Source organism: Ambystoma mexicanum, chromosome 10, assembly GCF_040938575.1.
Source record: "Ambystoma mexicanum isolate Mex_15411 chromosome 10, UKY_AmexF1_1, whole genome shotgun sequence".
NCBI lineage: Eukaryota > Metazoa > Chordata > Amphibia > Caudata > Ambystomatidae > Ambystoma > Ambystoma mexicanum.
The window spans coordinates 112,189,101-112,208,792 of record NC_090932.1 but is presented as its reverse complement, the minus strand read 5'-3'; the positions used below and the strand labels follow the sequence as shown (position 1 = coordinate 112,208,792).

The window sequence follows — 19,692 nt, the reverse complement described above, 5'->3', positions numbered from 1 at the left end:
TTCTGCTCCCGGCAGTCCTAAATTAGGTGACATTTTGCCGGCTCCGAGCTCCACGCAGGCGGCATTCGCTCAGCATGTCTCCTCCCCTGCTGCTCCCCTCTGCATCAGGGAGTCTCCTCTTCCAGGTGAGGACTTACCGGGCTTCTGATTAAAAGAGGTTAAGTCTTCCGGAGTGGTGGTGGTCCAATCCAAAGGCTTTATAACCTTTACCACTTCTATGGTTCCACACAGGCCGAGTGTAGAGATTGCACTGGGTTTCTCACCCGGCCCCATGAAACCCTTGTCTCCAAAGTGGGAGTCACTCACAGTGAGGTCTTGCTTGCCCAACCCCTAGAGAGGGTCTTGCTAGCAGGCTCACCATGACTAGCCTCTATCGGGGTGGCTCCCCTGTGGGGAGAAGGGACAAATACTCTGGATTCTTCACACATGTCCGCACTAACCTGACATGAAAACAGGAGAGGGGCACACATAATTGCATGAGCACCTAAGCATTGGGAGCAAAGGGAAAAAACTGCGGCAAAGAGAAGAGCCCAATTGCAAGACCTGAGCTGTGCATAACTGGTGTGCCTCCACCGACCGTAGGTACACAGGGGATGGTAAGTAGCCCTAGCACTACCTATAGGCTGCACATGAGAGAACAAAATGCTGAAATCAGAATAAGTAATCCGGCGGCTTCATTAACAACTGCAAGAAACAGAAAGATGATCTATATTAAGTTGTGCAAAGTAAGTTGAACACAATTCAGATCCTCTACAACACAATAAATGCGCAAGCTCAGGTATCACTACAGTCCATTAGTAAGTGAGGAATGTGTGGGTCTTTCCGACACTGCAGATCAGCAATCTGGAAGCGCACAGATAGGTGTGTTCTACTCCTGCAGCGCAATCACACACTCTGCTGTAGCTGCTGGGAAATCCCATAAATTCAGGGGAGACATGAAGGGACCGTTTTTAAAGGCGGGGTCATGGGGCATAATGAAGTCACTGGGCATCAGGAACTCCAAGCGCGTATAGAATTAAAATGATCGGAAAATTGACCAGTCTGCCTGTATTTTGCATAGGACTTATGTTCTTCATTACATACAATTAAAAAGATGCATATATTTTAAAAGGGCAACCAGACCTCTACAGCGTTTGGACAGAGCCTAACATTGGAGATTATGCTGGGCCCATTCACACATTTCCAGTCAAACAGCTGTAGTTGCTACGTGTCCGGTGCCCGCATAGTCCTTGCAAGGACACACCTGGGAGGGTTGGCAGATTATCGCTATGTCATCTTCCTCGAGCATTGCCCAGGAGCAATTCTCCTGCTGCTCACCCTGCATAGTAGAGTCCTTGCTAGGACACACCTGGGAGGGATGGCAGGATTATCGCTCTGTCATGCCACCTTCCTGGAGCAATTCTCCTGCCGCTCACCCTGCATAGCAGAGTCCTTGCTAGGACACACCTGGGAGGGATGGCAGGATTATCGCTATGTTATGCCATCTTCCTCGAGCATAGACCAGGAGAAATTCTCCTGACGCTCACCCTGCATAGTGCTCAATCTGGGGACTCTGCATTTTGAAAGGTGTGCCAGCAGAGGCCCACTAGAAGACACTCTGATGTAGCATCCACAACTGGGTACCTGGTGAGGCACACTGGAAAAGTAATCACCAATGTATTGCTTCAACATCGGTGCTACATTTATAGCGTGCCACCTGCCCAAGCACACTGGAGTATGATGTTTCTAAGAGGCAGTGTGCCAAGGGCAAGTTGCTAGACTCCCTGCCCAACTAGCTTCACGGATTGCCAGGCTGTAATCCGATAGTCTGCTGAGACTTACATGCAAGTGCTGAAATAGTCTATAAAATAAAAATGTGGTGAGGGACATCAAGTATGGAAGGTTAAAACCCGCCAAGGATCCTGACAAACACCACACCTCGCCTTTATCCCTTCCCAGTCCTCTTTAAGTACTGAAGGCATGCAATGCCAACTCACTGATGACTGGTACCAGAGCTTGCCAGGGGCTATGACCTGGGTATTCCTGGAGGATTTTCCCTCTTGAAAGGTCTTCCTGGCTGTCAATAAGCCTTACATGAAAGATGTCGGTCTTTGTCTGTGTTGGGGGCTCTCTCTTGGGAAAGGAGCCCTTCAAGTTTTACTGGTGTAAAAAGGCCTAGCCCTGCGATATATATATATATGTGCTCTCCTTACCAGAGCTCTCTAGCTTCCTTTGGATTCTGAAGCCACCGCCTGTGGCAATTCTTCCCAGCTCCAAATGTCAACCATTCAGAGACCTGTCAAAAAGCTCACTTACTATTGGCTTGCATACATGTCACTGACATGGGTCCTCCCCAGGGTAGGAGAGTACACTGGTGCTCTAGGTCCCTGCACCCCCCTGGGTAAACCAATCTCTAACAATGTTAATGCCCTTTCAATGCCACTGCCCTCAATTGTGGCCAGCGGCATCCTTTGGTAAATTCATAAGGTGCCTCCCCAGGCCCTCCTCCATGACTTCAGAGTGAGCTGGCAACTTTGAATCCCATTATAGCTGCTGGACGGTAACGGGCCCGCTCTGACTGATGAACAAGGAAGCAGAGCATTGTAACCAGGTGCTTCCAAGTAGAAGCTGCATAGGGAATGCACACAACACAAAAGACGACGCCAACTACTGCCCTGCATTAAGCATGGGCCTAGGTGTGCATTCAGCCATTTGTGTATCCATTTATCCGGGATAGAAAGCTTCCTGGAGAATGGGAAAGTAGGATCCTTGTGTGGGGAGTCTTCTTACCTATTCTAGCTCATCAGATGGCTGTTCTTCACGCCTCTCCATTCTCATTTGATGCAGAGCCTTGGGCCCATTGACTCCCTTTGCTCACCACTCTATCACAAGGTTTGTTTGGGCTAGGTATGAGTAATCTGCTGGTGCCAGTATTTTCCACGCAGGAATGTGGGAGGACAGTCACTTACCTGTGCAACGAAGAGACAAGATTTGTTAGTCAATGCTTTCCCTAGTTCTGGGATCTTAGACAGACCCCTTAATTTCCCTGTGTTTGTTTCCTTCTCTGGCAACATTTTCCGAAAAACGTTATCGCCATTCTGTTTACGTTTTAAAATGTGTCCTTTTCTATGTCTGACAAATGAATGAAGCAATTCTGAACCTAAGACCCGTGCTCCTCGTCGCGACCGAGCAGGATCCTCAAAAGATCTAATTTCTTGTTTCTCCATTTCCAGGACCTCAGCAGCCCTGACTTGATCCGGTCCAGAATCAGCCTGGTCTGTCAGATTGTGAGAGTGGGCCACATGGAGCTGAAGGAGGGCAAGAAGCACACCAGTGGCCTCCGGAGGCCGTTTGGGGTCGCAGGTAGGAGGCACAACCCTGGGGCAGGTTCCTGGGAGGCGAAGAAAGCACTAAGAGTAATGTTTCTCTTGGCCCATCCTTTGATATTTATTGTCTCCGGAGGATAGCTTGGGGCCAACGTGCTCACCTTGGAAGCAAGACGACACGGAGCAACACAGGTTCGATCCCTGGGTCCGCGCTTAAAAACCTCTGGGAATGTATAAGCACGTTATAAATAACCTACGCTATATCCTATCATTAATTAGCAGAATGCAAAAAGTGGTCCCAAAGTGATCATTTGTGTTTCATCTGATGAATTTAAAATTGCATCCGTTTGTTACGTGCTTTGAACATTATGAGCCAAATGCAAAACTGTGCCAGAATGCACCCCACAATGCCAAAGGCCTGTGGCTGTTAATGTTCTCCCCCACCGCCTCATGACATCACAACTATGGAAATCACAGTGGAATGTTTGATGAGGTCATAAGTAGTTTAGAACCCGAATGTTGCCACGATCACTCTTGGAGCCATGCAGAGACGAGCAGCAGTACTACCAGCTTCACCGAATGAATCTTCCCAATCTGAAGGCTGTGTGCAGCACCGCTCTCTGGGGTACTGTTTTCTAAGGTGATCATTTCTTTGGGTGACCAGTGGTGTGATACTGTGTTCTTGGTACGTGGATTTAGCAAACTTTCTGCCTAGAGGATACTTTTTCTAGAATTGTGAAGTTCATGTCTTAAATGTATCTGTCGCTGGCTGTTTTCCCCCGCAAAGTGGTCTGGTAGCCCTTTGCTATATCTAGTGATGTTTATCAGAGTGTGGTTTATTTTTTACAATTTATGCTATTTATATACAAGAGATGAATCACTACAGCAATTGAACGTAAACCCTTAAAAAAAGAAATAATGGCTAATCTTGATTAGCATTGCCTAACTTACAGCCTATTCAGCCCCATTAGTGCCAAGTTAAATGGGAATGGCCCCAGCAGTGTATAGGAGCAGTCAAATGACTTCTGGGCTCCAAGAATAAGTATCAGTCAAATTCATGCCATGCCACGCCCCTCTGCACACTTTCTGCATCTCTCGCGCTCTTCTCTCTGTTTTCTCTCTACCCTCCCCCAACTGCCTCCCTCCCTACCCAAATCCTCACGTATTTTAACACCACATCACAAATGCACATTGTGAGTTTCGGCTTAGGTTCTCTATTTAAACTTGCCCCATCATGGTATTGTGGCGAACCAGAAGGTGGAGTCGTACTAAGTCATGCCATGGTTTAAGGGTGTTTATTCAAAATACAAATAAAATGCCTATGTACCCCAATCACCATGAGGGAAGTTCCAGGCCTAACAAACTAAAAGTAAGGGTGCCCATCCAAGTACAAAAGAAATGAGTCCTTTGTCCAAACCCTAATATTACTGGCCCTACCACTTAAGAAAACGTAACACAAAAGGAGGCCGCAGCAATGGCCTCCGTTGTTGCTTTCTGCCTGGCCCAACACTTGTTCCTCTTTTCCAAGAATAAGGCTTAAAAGTTCCTCAAATTCTGTATTTCTTTACACAAAGTTCATCAGTTTGTTGCAGTATAGTGCCCAGCCTCTCTGCATGTTCTGTATGTCAAGTTTAAGTCTTTACACAGATTCCATACGTTTCCCTTTTCTCAGGAAAAACAAGTTTTGCTTAACACAATTTCACCACCATTGCTTAGTGCTTGATGGTGTCCTTGTCTTGTTAAAAATTGGAACCCCCCCCTGCCCTGTTCTTTCTCCTCCCAGTTCTGTTCACTTTGTTTCATAGTTCCAGGACACCCCAAAGTCCTCTGGCCCTTTGTCAGGCTTGCTTTAGCAGGGCCTCGCTAGGGCATCCGCCCGTTCGGGTTTTCTGGGCTCCCGTAATCCTTGCGACTGCTCTAGCCTTGTGTGTTAATGTCTTGGTTCCGCTGGGCTCCCCAGAGCCCTTTAGCCTTCGGATGGCTTGCTTTAGCTCGGCTTCTTTGTGTCGTCTGGCCTCTGGGGTTTATCTGGCTCCTGCAACTCATGTGGCTTCCCCAGCCTTTAATGTCAGTGTCTCCTGATTCTCCTGGGCTCTCCAAAGCCCTTTGCCCCTCAGCTAGGCTTGCTTTAGCTGGGCCTCCATTGGGCATCTTCCCTTTTCCAGCCTTCAGGTTTTCCTGGCTCCTGTAACCCTCTTGGCTTCTCCAGCCTTGTTTACACTCATTCGCTCCCTCTTGGCAGCTTTATCTCTTCGGGAGCGGTCGCTTCCCTTACTCTGCCCGGCTTGGCAGTTGTTGCACTTATCCTGTGGAAATCGGGTATTGACTTCTCTGCTGCAGTCTTGGCTCAGCGTCAGTTAATGTGCCCCAGGCCCACCATGCCTTCCATCTGTTCACACCACCAACCCATATGGTCTCTTTACTGTCTCCGTCTCTCTAGTTGCTTTGGCCTCTTTGCTGCTCAGAATGGCAGCCTTCTGGCATCTTGCTAGCAATCTGCTTGTTCGCCACCCTACCGCTGGCTTCGCGTTTTAGCGTGACTGCGCCCCTCTAGGATGTCCTCCCGTCAGAGGCTCCCCCTGCGTAGGATTCTCCCTCTGATTCAAAGTTCCTCATGGGTTTATGTACATCAGAAACAAAAGGGGTGTGTCGTTCCTCTTTGGCTGTGGGCTTCAGGCGAGATACAACATTACCTAAAGCCAAAGAGATTGAAGAAATGTTACTGTTTGGTGGACTCAAAACAGAACTAAGTTTTTTCAATTTCCATGTAGGCAGACAATGTACTCTGGACCGAGAGTGCCGTACCAGAATGGGAGCACTTGTCCCCAACAGGGGAGTCGCTCCCAGTGAGGTCGCACTTCCCCAGACCCCTGGGGAGGGTCTTGCTGAGCTCACCTCTATAGCCTCAAAGGGAGTGGCTCCCCTCTGTGGACAAGGGATGACTAGTCCACATCTGTCACAAATGATGTTTGTCAGGAAAGCAGTACTAGAGGGAGCAACACTACGTTACATTTTAGCATTTAAATACTGCATCAACCTTCTTGTACACAAATGAAGGGTTACTGGAGCCAGACATAGTCAACCCAAGAATAGGGCTTGTAAACTGCACCATGTAGTTCTGGCCATACTTGCTCAACATGCCCAATACAACTATCCAGCAAGGTTACAACAACCCAAGAGAGTAAGTAATGCATGCATGGGGTGGGATCACCTGAATCCTTACAGCTAACTCACGGATCCTTCTGCTGCACCCATAGGGTAAAGGTGAAGCTACTCCTACTGTTGCAAAAGCACTAGCCTGATCACGAGGACATACTAATGCTCACAGGACCGTTGCGTATCTTAATAGCGCATTAACTTAACTGCCCATGAAAACGAAGTGCATTCACCTTAGGAAAAAGAAGCCGGAAAATGAATGAGATTTCAAATCTGGCCCAATGGCATTTGTCATTAACTGCAATCTAATACAAGAAAACTATACAACCTAACCTGTTTGTTATCTTTATTTTCATAAACCATAGCAAATGTAAAGTTTTTAGATGGAGTATAATGCTGACATTAGCCCTTTTTGATGCATTACTGAGTGTGTTAGCTGAGGGAACTGAATTAACAACTTGTCTTTCCAGTCTCAGCCTTGAAAGTGCACACCATCCGTCACACTCCCCAACACTGAGTAACCTTGACTCATGTTATCTATTTCTGATTGCAGTGATGGACATTTCCGATATCGTGCATGGCAAGGTGGACGACGAGGAGAAACAGCACTTTATTCCATTTCAGCAGTGAGTCTGGCTTTTTGGTTGATTTTAATACAAGTTTGCTATCCTGTGACTATAAAGCTTTAAGCTTGTGTGGGACATACAAATGTCATTGTAATGGTGATCAAACAAAATGAGGGATAATAAAGGCAGAAGTGCAATGTCATGGGTTGCTTGCCAGCAAAAAAACACGTGGATGTAGTCAGAAACTACCTTTTAATGGAGCTCGAATGTATATATATAGTTTCATATGATTCACATATCTCTGTTGGTTTGGTATCGATAGTCTGAAAATAGTAGGAGCGGATTAAAATAACTGAAAGCATGTGTGGTTTAGAGAGCGGCCCATTCATTTAAATCTTGTCAAATACAAAGTCATGCCCTTTGATTGGGCGTTTCATATTGTGGCGGGGTGAGCTACCTGACCCTGTTAAGACTGTATGGGGACCCCTCTGAGCCTGGCGTGGGAGACCTACCACGGGCATTGACATTCCCAGACCCAGTCCTGCCCCAGAGGCTGGGTGTAGGAGTTTGGAGGGCCCCAATTCCTATCAATTCTCTATGTGCTTGCCAAGTGAAGGCAAGACCCTGTTTACGCTCACGCCAGAATGAATACAACCCTCAAGGGAAAAAGGCCAAGAGATTACTTGCCAGGATAACAAGGTTTTAATTGTACAGAATACAAGGTTATCAGCAAAGGACTCTGCTGCTCGAGAACATTGTAGTCTAACTTAGTGCAATCAGGGCTTAAAAGGCAGCACACCGTCATCAATATACAGTTAAAACTAGCATCACTGATTGGTGAGACTGTATACATCGGCCTCCTCCATCGGGGATGCCGGGCTAAGATTGGTTCACATTTTCGCCATCTGTCAGTTCCCACGTGGGTCAGCTGGGCTCATCTACCTGAGGAGTGAAGGTCAGGTTCCTCGTAAGTTACAGTATCAGAACTGCTGTGATACACTAAGCCTACTACTACGTCACTGTGGCATGCACCTGGGAGGCTTGGGGACTGTTGCCAAGGAGAAGGGAGGAAGAAATAGTCATGCTGACCCACACATTCTGTGCTTTGTTGATATCGCACCCAAAACCTCCACCTTCATTTTGATCTACAATTTATCCCTCACTGTACCTCGTACTACAAAGGGGGCATTTATGGACAGGGGTGACATGGTCATGCATGTTCGGGTTCTTTATGACCAATGGTTTTACAGCTGGCGAGCTGCGGTCACTTCACTTATCGGGGAATGCAGAGACTCTTGGAAGGGGCCAGTGACGGGCGTTGTGCCTCCTGATATAATATGGCATTTATAATGCACCTATACACAAGTGTTTCAAGGCGTGACTGGGCTGGGTGGGGTTTGGAGGTCTGCTGTGGGCCCAGCCGTGATGAATGGGCATGGCGAGGAGCCTGGTGCTGTCTCGCGGCCTTACAGGGCGCATTCCTCATTGTGATACTAAATAATTGCAACACTCGGGGAACAAGGGGAAGTTGCTGTGGGAATTAGCAGCACGGGTTCCTCTGTCCTCAGAGTTTAGGCCTGTTTGTTTTCTCTGTCGGGCCTTTGATTACCGTGCAGCCATATAGGGCTGCAGAAGTCTTCCATAACTAAAGAATTGCGTCTCTTTATATAAAGCAATATGTCTATGCATCTATAATGCCAGTGATATTGCATCGGGCAGAGTTTCTTTAACCCGGGCCTCCCCCCACCCCGCACCCCCAGCACGTCGCGCTATTCATGGGATTTGTCTCGCTCTAAAGTGTGTATGGGGTGGGATAATACTCATTTCCATCCCAACACAAGTAGCACCTTATCTTGCCCCATGCCAAGACTGCACGATCCTTGCCAGTCTGTTTCTCTTTTCCCTAAGGAGCTACATCTTCCAGGAGACCTGGCGGTGGAAGAACGATCAAACGGACCGCCTGGGAGAAGAAGCCGCAACAGAACTCCAGCCAGTGGAAAGACCCATTCACTGCAGTAGCAACTACAGGAGCGCATGCGAACAGCACCTCAAACTACAGACCATGGAACACTTCAGTCAGCGGTGCAATGCACTCCCCCATAGGATAATTTTGTTACCTGTACCAGGGCCGCAGAGCGGTCCTGTTTCCAATCCTGCATCTTTATCACGCCGGAAAGTCTGCACTTGAACTGGGACATAGACTGCTTGTTGTTACAGTGGGCTGCCATTCGCAGACCTGGTGAACCCACGTATTGAAAACGGGCAGGGCTTAAAACCCCTTGTATGTATTCACTCACCTGTAACATCTCCCTGGGGGTGGCGGAGGGGGAACGTCAGTGGTTGGCTCAGGGAACCAGATGGAGGTATCCAATGGAGGTGGAAGAGGGAAGAAAAAAAGGAATTGCAGGAAGGTATAGGCTACTCGGATGAGGTCAAGTAGGCAGAAGGTGGACCAAGAGACCAGATGGTGGAAGGAGAAGAGCATGGAGGGGAATGCTAAGGGATTGTGCAAGGTGAGTTATTAGTTGATGAGAGAAAGTGGTACTGGGCAGTAAGTGTGCGTCAAGAGTGCGAGATTGATAGAGCAGGGCGTGTATGGTAAGTTGAGTGAAAGAAGGGTGACAGGAGAAGGTGGGTTTCATTAGTAGAGGGAGCAGTAGAGCGGAGACGGTAGTAGTATAGTAGCAAGGGGAGTAGTAGTAGGTAGGAGCAGAGAAGGTGGTAGTAAGAATAGAGGTGGGAGTAGTACTGGAGTGGAGAGGGGGGGTAGTAGTGGAGTGCAGAGTAGTAGTGGAGGGGAGTAGTAGTAGAGTATAGAGGGTAGTAATAGTAAAGCACAAAGGGGAGTACTAGTAGGGGGAGCTTTAGTAGTGTAGAGGTGGTGGGGCTAATAGCAGTGGTGCAGAGCTTACTAGGAGAGTAGAATTGGAGGGATAGAGCCTTGGGTTGAGGACGCCTGATACATAGAGGGGGCGGCCCTTAAAGAGCCATTTGATTACTAAGCAATAAAAACCCCTGTTCTGCCTGCCTTTGAGAGTTGATGTGTTCTTGAGGCCGTCTGATAATATGAAGCGCTTACATGCATACTTTGGCTGTTTTATAGTTTTCTAACATTCCACCTTTTAACCGTTTCTCAATGCATTGAGACACAGTAGCATGCTACAGTGGAAAAAACGCAGACCGGGTACTAGAAGCAGCAATAATCTATGTTTGAGTGGGTAGTGTGATTGATGTCACTTCTCCAAGGGGGGGGGAGCCCCTCCCTGTAAGACTAGGGTGGTGCAACAGCGAACTAATAGTCCCCCTAGGTGTGGTAATATGCGGGAGGACCTTCCAGGGGAGGAATCCCCCTCTGGTGATAAGAACTATCACCTGGTGTACAGCCCATTGAATGTTACTCCCGACATTCCCTGGCCTTCCAGAACCACTACATTGAAAGCAAACCTATGCATTGTTGTAACATAGAACCTAAAACCAAAAGTACTAGGATATGGGAGGAGCTGAATCCAATGTATAAAAAGGAACAAAGGCCTATCGGATGTGTCAAGCCAGGCCGCGGAGCCGAACGCAGCTGTAAAAAGCAGCAAAGCGGTGGCAGGCACAGCGGTCGTCGGTCCTGTTGGGGAAAGCAGCTGGCGTCCGAATTCACCAGCACGGGCGATTCAAGCGCAGACAGGCACTGGGGAGAAGCGGAGAGTGGCAAGATGACGCTGAAGTACTCTGCCCGCTGAGTTGAGGCAGACTGAATCCCAAAGCCAGGAAGACACTGCGAAAGCCACACGTGCAGAGGAGAGAAGCCCACGGAGCTGTCGAATTTTCCCCCGGTCCCAGGAAGTCCTGGTAACGTGCCAGAGCGAGAATAATCTGGAACTAGGAGGAAATATTCCTCATCACAGTCGAGCAACAAAACCCACTGATGCCTATAGAAGAGTCTCGGACACTGAAGAGAGCATCAGAGGAAATATTCCTTGACCCAGTGGTAACGAGGAAACCACTGGCCACTAGAGAAGTGTCTAGAACCCCAAAAGTGAGAAAGAACTGTGCCAAGCAATACCAGGATAAGGAAGTCCTTCTCCTGGTACCGAACTAAGAGTTGTGACAAAGTTGTGACAACCTGCACGCAGTTCACAACATCGCAACAACCCATAAGCCGCACCAACAGCACACGAGGACTGACATCGATCCGATACTTGCACCAAAGCTCAGGACCCGGTGTATACCAAGATGAAGCTGCCAACAGAATCCCACTCCTCTCACTATCCTACTCCCGCTTCACCTACTAACCCATCCCACCTTCTCGTTTGCAGATCGGCCAGAGCGCCTGGGGACCAACGGACGCGGTACAAATACCTTTAACATTTAACTAAGGTGCCAGGGGAAGGGAGTCACCCCCCCCCCCCCCCCCCCCCGGCCTTGTGGTGAGCTGTACCAAGTAATACTGGAAGAATGGAGGTATCCTCTTGGTCCTGGGCTGAGAGTTGTACTGGAGACACCAAGGGAAGGGAGTCATTCCCCCTGGTCTTATTGAAAACTGTGTAAACCTACACCTGGAGAAGGGAGCCATTCTCCTGGATGGGAAATTGCATAAAGACTGGGTGAAACCCATAAGCCAGGGGAAGGGAGTCATTCCCCCTGGCATTTCTATTGTGATAGAGCGTTGTTTGGACACTGTTCAAGAAGCAGAAGGGAGACATTCTCCTGAAGAAAGTCTTTTCTGTTAGTTTATCTTTTAGTTGTAGTGTGAGGGATAGAAGTAGGCATGGTGGAGAATTATTTAACAGACCTTCTGACAGACCCTTAAGTATCTGTTTTGAGGCAGGGAAACCCCTCTTAGAAGATGGTGTTAGTGAGGTGAGGACTTTTTCTATACGAGAAATTAAGGCTTACAGCCAAAACCATTCCACCTTTGCATCAGCTTCCTTCTTCTGCACCCTTACAGTAGCCAGCCCATAATTGGCTGACTGCCAAATGTTTAATGTAGCTAGGTCTGTGATTATAGCCTAGGATTGCCTCCAGCCTACCGTGCTAGGCTAAAAGACCCTGTTGTCCTCTCAAGTTGAATCATGTTCCAACAGCAAGACATCTGGAAGTCCTTGTAAATGTAGGCACATTTTGAGGTAGGTGTATGTGACTGATCCATGGGAGAAAATACATTGGAGTGGAGAAAACCTATTTTGTAATAAGGAGTCAACAGTGGTCAAAGCATTGGATGCAGACAGACTTGTTAGTCTCTAATGAATTTAAACTTTCTTTTTGGCAGGAACTCTTACTTTCCCCCTGGTCTACTGCTTCAGCTATAACCTATTATAAAATATGTATCCTGAAATCGTCAACTCAATTGTGGCCAACTCTTACCTGCACTCTGATGGACTTGTTTTGGACTAGAATTTGGCTGCATAGAATGTACACATTTCTACGTTCTGTGGCCCTCATCGTGACTGTCATTTTGTGTTGTGATCTTCCAAGAATGCTTTATGTAGGCCCCCACAGTTTATCATTACCTCGGGGTTCGACACCTTACAGAGCCTGGACCGCACTCTATAAAAAAACTATAGTCCATTTTCATAAGGCCTCTGTATTGGCGTTTCTCTGTTCAACATAATGTGATTAGTGTATATTCCTGTCCACCACAGTGCCCCGCTGAGACCTTTACTACTTGACCACAGCTACCACTAGGTGAGCCAGTGAAAGATTAACAATTCATTCCTTGCTTTTCCTTGAGAAGGTGACCTCCTATCCTGAACTGAGAGCTTTTGGAACCCTCTTAGCAGGGCCCCCTTTCCTCATTCCTGCATGTCTTGCATTATAATGTTCTCTGAGTGCGAGGCAGGCTTGTATTGGCCTATCGGACAATAGGCCCATGGTGAACCAAAAACGCAAAATTCTGGTGTGGGCCACTTTTTTGGCCAATGCATCACATTTTAGAAAAAAACTCCCCCTTGGGTACTATTCAAACAGTGTCACAAAAGGAATGAATAATCATTTGCAACGGTGGGACACTTTTTAATTGGTGGGCGAGACAATTTTATGGCGCAGTCCGACCCTGGTGCGAGGAGGACTGGGACATGCAAAATGGGCTGGTCACACATCGGGGGTGGTCTTGTGTCCAGAGTTGGACCTTGTATATCATCAGATACTGGCATCAACCCTGTCTGTGTTACTTTAGAATACAGTTGACAACTCCCCAGCTGTTTTATGTTTCCCCGGACCTTATAGAGCTTTTACCTTTTAAAATCTGGAGTTAAATTGTCACTGATCTGAACACGTGATGAACAGCAGACATAGTAACAAATCATAAGGCCCAATAAAAGCAAATCTGCAATGGTTTGGGAACAGTGTTGGAGAGGGAGGAAGAGACTGTCACAGAATAATCATCAAAGAGCAGAGGGAGGAGATTAATGGTCCATTTCCAAGTGCATGGCTTACTCAGTATGTCAGCCTAAGAAATGTTCCTGCCATCCCATATGCGTCTCCTTGATTCTGGGCTGTAAACGCTTCATTAATAAATTAGGAGGCCGTGTATTGTGCACATTATTATCTTGACTGTTTCTCTTTCTAATTCCTTTGTTATTTTGGGGCCAGGCATTGCCTGCTTGTGTTTTTTTCCATATTCCCGCCCCCTTTTTTTTTAACCTCCTCGCCATTTTGAGGCCTGATGCAGCCTGTTTTTTATTTTGCCATTCTTTTGCCTGTAGTTTATCTGTGGAGTGTAGGGCAGGCCATTAACATTTCAGGCGTCCAGGACCTTGGTGTGTGATGATATGTTTGTATTCCATTGGGCAGCCTACCTGGACTCCAGTGAGGAACCTTACCTCATCGGGGGCCGTGTGGCATCCAGTGGTTGTGTAACAGGGGAGGACCCATTGCTAGGGGACAGAAAGGACCTTTGACGGTACCAGTGACAGAATGAGACAATGACAGGATATGTCAGGGACTGTTAAGGTTCTTGAAGATAAGGATGACTGGGGACTGAGTATCTGTTTCGATTTCAGGCAAGGTAAGATATCACATTGTGGTTAGGCTGAGAAATGACACTCTACACAAGTAGCTGTGCTTGAAGGGGAAGTGGTTGAACTGAACACCATAGGATGGTGGGAAGTATCTAGAAATAATAAGGATGTTTCTACAGCAAACCATGTTAAGGATTGGATAACAGAAGGTGGGGATATGTTCCAGATGTCAATCCAAATCGCACCTTATATAACCTATTAAGTGCCCTTGTCCCTCCAGGGACACCCTAATCTACAAAACAAATGTCCAATTAGGTGGCCAGCAAAGCAGTTCTCAAATCCCATTGTAAACAAGTTCTTATCCTCCCACCACAAGAAGCTACAACACAAGTTCCAGGAAATGGCCAACAAAAGAAAATCACAAACCCTACTCTTGAATATCTAAGCCTAGTTTAGCACAACAAAACACGGGTTCTCCTCATAAGTCTTTTTCTAGGGTTTACTCTGTGTGGGCCATTCAGTGGTGTTCCTGCATTTAGCATGCCTCTCACAGTTTCAGGCTTTCCGCCTTAACTTTGCAGCATTCACTTGAGGTCTCATGGACATTGGGTTTCTCAGTGTTCAATTTAGGTCTCTACCATACCCTGGGTGTCTCATGTATAATATACATTTCCCCATTCCTTATTCAGGGTCCTTTTCATGCAGCCGATATTCACACCGTAGTGCCACGGATGGTTCCCACACGATAGCATCCCATGTATCCAGGGACTTTGATTCAGCAAGCTTGGTGTGTTCTAGGGTTCACCCTGTTCCAGCGCTCCCTAACTCGTCTTAAAGTCCTGAAGTGACTCTAAAACCTAATTCTGGACTGGCTCCCTTTGAGCATTTTGAGTCATGTCTTGTGATTGGTTGGTTCTAGTTTGACATTTCAATCACCTTCTGTTATTCTCATTAGGCTTTTTGCATTGGTCAGGAAGTAAGTAAAACCAATTTGTTTCTGTGATTGGCTCAGAGAATGCATCTCGCTGATACTCTTACTGATTTGCAGCTTCACAGTGTTCAACGCGTGGGAATAATGTTCCTGTCAGTTCACCAGTGAATCGTATGCTGCCTGGGCTCTGAATCTGAAAGTTGGCTGTTTGTTTAGAGAATCCATGGACTCTTGGGCTTTCATGTTAGTTCTTCCTTGAACACTAAAGGGTGCTTTGGGCTCCGCGTTTATTCCTCTCATAATCGCAGGGATTTCTTTCCTAATCCACCATGTGTGTCCTTTACCATGGACTGCCAGTTTTATGGATGTATGTAGGTACTCGCCATGTGTCCCAATGGATGCTTGGTCTTGTAGTTCCATGTTTACACAGTAATGGTCTTTCCATGGGAGAAAGCAATATACAGAGTGCCTAGCAGTTTGCCCACTTGCATAGAGCGATTGGGAGTTCCCTTAATTCACCACAGTATGTCCCAAGACAAGAGGGTTCACTTACTGGAAGTTCCGGAGGCCCCGTTCCTGAATTGTGGGGCTCAGTTTCCTAAAGTAGCACTGTCCCCATCCCTCCCCCCGCACCTCTGCCAAGAGAGTAGCTTCCCTCTGGGCAGATCAGGAGGAGCCCCTGGCAGGACTCCGATGCCAATCCATTGTGAGTTATGACTCGATGGATGAAATGGCATGAGGACTGAGGAAGAGCTGTTCTGAATCGGCTTGAAGTGAAGCGTTCTATAGCTCAATAGATGCCCTATATTTCTTTAAACATTGTTCTCGCAAAGGTTGATGGGTCCCAAAGCACTCCCTCATGTTGTTTTCTAAAGGTGCAGGGATTATACTTAACGCACCTCTCTAAGGCCCTTAAACATTTCTGAGAGAATGAGTGCCTCTCTAATTATCACATTTCCCACGGATAGTTGTCCATGAGGTTATCCCACCAGACCAATCACTGTGCCACTGTACAAAGGTTGAGGCAACACTTGGTGAGGTCTGCCTGACCCTCTGAGAAGGATTTGAACACCACCACCATGATGATACTGCTGCAAGAAGGAACACGGATAGGAATATGTCCCTATACCAGCAACACCCCCCTCCACTTGATTGGTTGTTTATTTATATTGCGCTCATACACACATGTATCAGAGTGCGACCAAGCAAGGGAGGGGAACAGGGGAGAACAAAACAGCGATCTTACTAGGCCCACTGATCTTGAGAACGCGCAAGTGCATAGGAGAGGGAGAGGGAGAAAGTGCAAGAGGGGGGGGTTGAAAGTACAGAGCATAGAAGAGTAACAGATAAATAATTATTAATAAATAAAAAAGACAAATCATGGTAATGCAGCCAGCGGGGGCCAGCGGGGGCAAGTGGTAGGTGAAGGCAGCAGAGGGGGTATGTTTGATAAGTGCCGGAATAAAGGAAGAAAACGGGGTTGCGGGGACTGTATGGGGACAGATGCAGCCCCCAGTGTAGGGGGTGGCCCAGAGGCAGTGCGGGAGCATGGCTTGGTGAGCAAGTACCTGGGCTCGGAAGACAGAGGGTACGCCAGGGACACAGTGCCAAGAGAGAACAGATCAGCAGGGGAGACTGGGGCCGAAGGCAGAAGCAAGGAGGAAGGTCTTAAGGTGCATCCAGAACCGGAGATGGTTCTCCTCAAGTTTCAGAGTGGCAGGGAGGCTGTTCCAGAGGGAGGCCCCAGTAACCCTCTGCACCTGTCTTGGGGTATGGTTAGAATCCCCTAGAAGAAGAAAGAAAAACATTGTATCTGGAGATTAAAACTGAATGGTATTCTGGGCAAGGCAATAGGTTAGAGAAATTCCCCTATGGCACATGGGTGGGCAAAAAAGATTAGCCCTCAAGGGGACATACTCTGCTGAATGAGAACACTGCTAATTCTCACTCTCCTCTGTAAGGGTGCAGAAGGAGAGAGACAAGACTATTTGACTGAAGACTTTTATTTAGACAACAATTAAAGGAAAAGGGGTTTGTGAAAGGCCTGATTCTGCCTAATCACTAAGAGGGTTTTCCCAACCTCATCATTAAAGCGAAAGATGGTCAAAAGTCCAACATGTAAAAGTCCACCGTCTCGCCTAACCTAACTGTGTCCCTTCCACTTAAAGAAGGAAAAGAAGATACATAGGGATTTGTCTTCTTCAGCCGCCAGTTCCAATGTTAAACAAACAGAAAGTTCCAAACGGTGTTCCAACAAACGTTTTTTAAAAGGCACATTTTTCCTGGGTCATCCTCACAGGAAGAAAAGGCTTCAGGATGTCAAGAAACAAAGTGCCCAAAATATGTTAAAGTTCAACTTGCTTGTATATTCCTAGGGGGTCTTTGTAGGACTCTAGGGTTTCCCTTTCCCCTAGACTATAACTACAGTTTGAAAGAAAACTTGGCAAAACAGAGTGTTGCCTTGTGGACACCCAGCGTGATCCGTTTCCCTCTGTGTATTCTAACCACAGCTCCACAAGGGGTTGTATTCCTACTTGTTTACACTCACTGGGTTCTCCCTTCCCCTAGTCTGTTCCTCTGTATCAGTCTCACACTTTCCCCCAGATCACTCTCTACTGGGCTGAGGTCGCTGGATTTTCATTTTCTTCACATCAGGCCTTTCTGCGATAGTTGTGGGTCCCAGACTCTTGGTTTCATGTGTCCCGGTCTTCTTCGGGTAGGTGGCGACATTCGGCCCCGATTTCCTCGGTACCAGGTTTCCCCTGGGTAATGGTGGGTCCCACACCCTTGTTGGTGGTACTCCACCTAGATTTCCTTGCTCCCCGGCTTTTCTCTGGGTAATGGTGGGTTTCAGACCCTTGTTGGCAGCACTCCGCCTAGCTTCTCTTCGTGTTGCAGCGGCCTCGGGCTCGACATATGGCTCCTTCCATCTCTGCAGTAGAACAAGTGCATGAAGTGTAACAATGGCGCACATCCCGTTCCACGATGGTGGTAAGTGGAAATAAGACTTGCTTCCACATTGCCAAAATATGTCCATGAGGGTGTGTGAGGAACATGAGGGCATCCTCCCATCTGCTCCCCTTGGATTGTCCTCTCAGGTGGCCAAGGAAAGGCCATCGCTCTTGGATCCTGACCCTGGGGTGGATATGCAAGGGAGGATCACCTGGGTAGAGGGACCTTGGGGAGTGGGAAGAGGATGTCTTGCTGGAGCTCCTGACGCAGACCCGGGAAGTGAGTGGAAGACAGAAAAAACTGCAAAGATGCCCAGAGTAGCAGCTAAGCACCAGTGAGTGCGAGGACAGGAACACTCCCACCGGGATGCTCCAGATGCTGGAATTGGACATTTTCAATTACTGATCAAACTGAAATGCTAAGAATAGGGTTTGGAAACAGAATGGAAGATTACTGAATACCAAACAAAATGCAAAGTACTTTTTGAAATGCAATAAGATTTATTGACTACCGAACTAAAGAGAAGATATGGAAATGATGTGGAAAGCGACTGATATGCAGTTATGAACGTAGTGGAAAACCGGTATGGAGCATTTTTGATCAAATTGAAAGCCTTTAATGAGCACTTATGAATTAAGTCGAAAGCAGGCGTGAAAAGCAAGTTGATGGACATTAATAGGCAATGTGAAATCATGGTGCTGGAAAAGGATGAGCACTGCAGAATAATTGGATACTAGGTGTGGCAAAGCCAAAAGACTGCCAAGGAGAAAACTACAGTGAATGCTGGTTACTAACACAGGTCTAGGTAGTTGGCAAAAGAAAACCAAGAGCATCACAAAGTGCCAATGGTTATCGGTTGCGTGACCTGTAATGGGTGGATCATGTGGTCGACAACTGCGCCTAGACCGAGTAACCGCTACATGGGGAAAAAAGAACCAGGAAAAGCCAAGAGACGAAGGCTGTTTTGTATACTAAGTGCTGAAGTGAGAGTAATCCTTTGTTGGAACTATTTAATGAAAGTCAATAGACTTGAACTGATTGCACTTCTGTGAAGGAGCTGCCCTCTTGGGTAAGAGAACCCAGACTTTGTGGAGTGTGTTGAACTTGAGGAAGGGACCCTTGAGGCTTCTTTGAACTGTGTTGAACTTGGGGACTGGAGCCCTGAGGATTCTTGGAACTGTGTTAAAATTGGGGAAGGGAACACTGAGACCTTTTGGAACTATTTTGAACTTGGGAAAGGTGAAGCTGAAAATAAGGGAGAGCTGGAAGAGGCTCAGAAATTTATTTTGAACAAGGTTTCTTTTTGTGCTGACATCCCTACACATTGTATGTCTTTAGTTAAGTATAGGTTTTGGACAAAGACTTTTCAGTTGAATTAATGGCACAGATTGTCCTTAGTTTCTTTAGGTAGGGAGATCCCCCCCTTTAGCTTAGGGCAAGTTAGACCTTTCTACATCCTGTCAATTAAGATAGTCATTTGCTAAGAAAAGTGAATCTGATGTCTGTCTTGCTTCATGATGCCTTCACGAATGGTGTCGGGAGTGGGATGCAGCTCAGCCGATACACGTTAGGGAACCCCTTTAAGTACAAGAGCATCAGACCCCTCAGTAGCCACAAAGGACTCAATTGGGTTTGATATTTGTAGCAGTAGGGACAAGAGTATTCCCCCTGGCAAAGGAAGACTGATAAATAAAATAAAATGAGACTGATACCCACTGATTTGATTCTAATTACACCCCCTGAACTTATATCAGACTGGCTCCGAAATCAGGACTAGCATGAAGGTACTTAATTGATGTGTTAGCTGGGGTAGGGGTGCTTGAGAGGGCAAT

The 19,692-nt window shown here is 47.1% G+C and overlaps 1 protein-coding gene across 1 annotated transcript in view; it reads left to right on the top strand.

Annotated features, from left to right (window-relative positions):
• Positions 1-19,692, top strand: part of DOCK5 (dedicator of cytokinesis 5) — a 1,209,967-nt gene that overhangs the window by 405,198 nt on the left and 785,077 nt on the right. The window contains exons 10-11 of the mRNA XM_069617597.1: positions 3,213-3,342; positions 7,015-7,087. Of these exons, the coding sequence (XP_069473698.1) occupies positions 3,213-3,342; positions 7,015-7,087 (203 nt within the window). The remainder of the gene's footprint in view (positions 1-3,212; positions 3,343-7,014; positions 7,088-19,692) is intronic.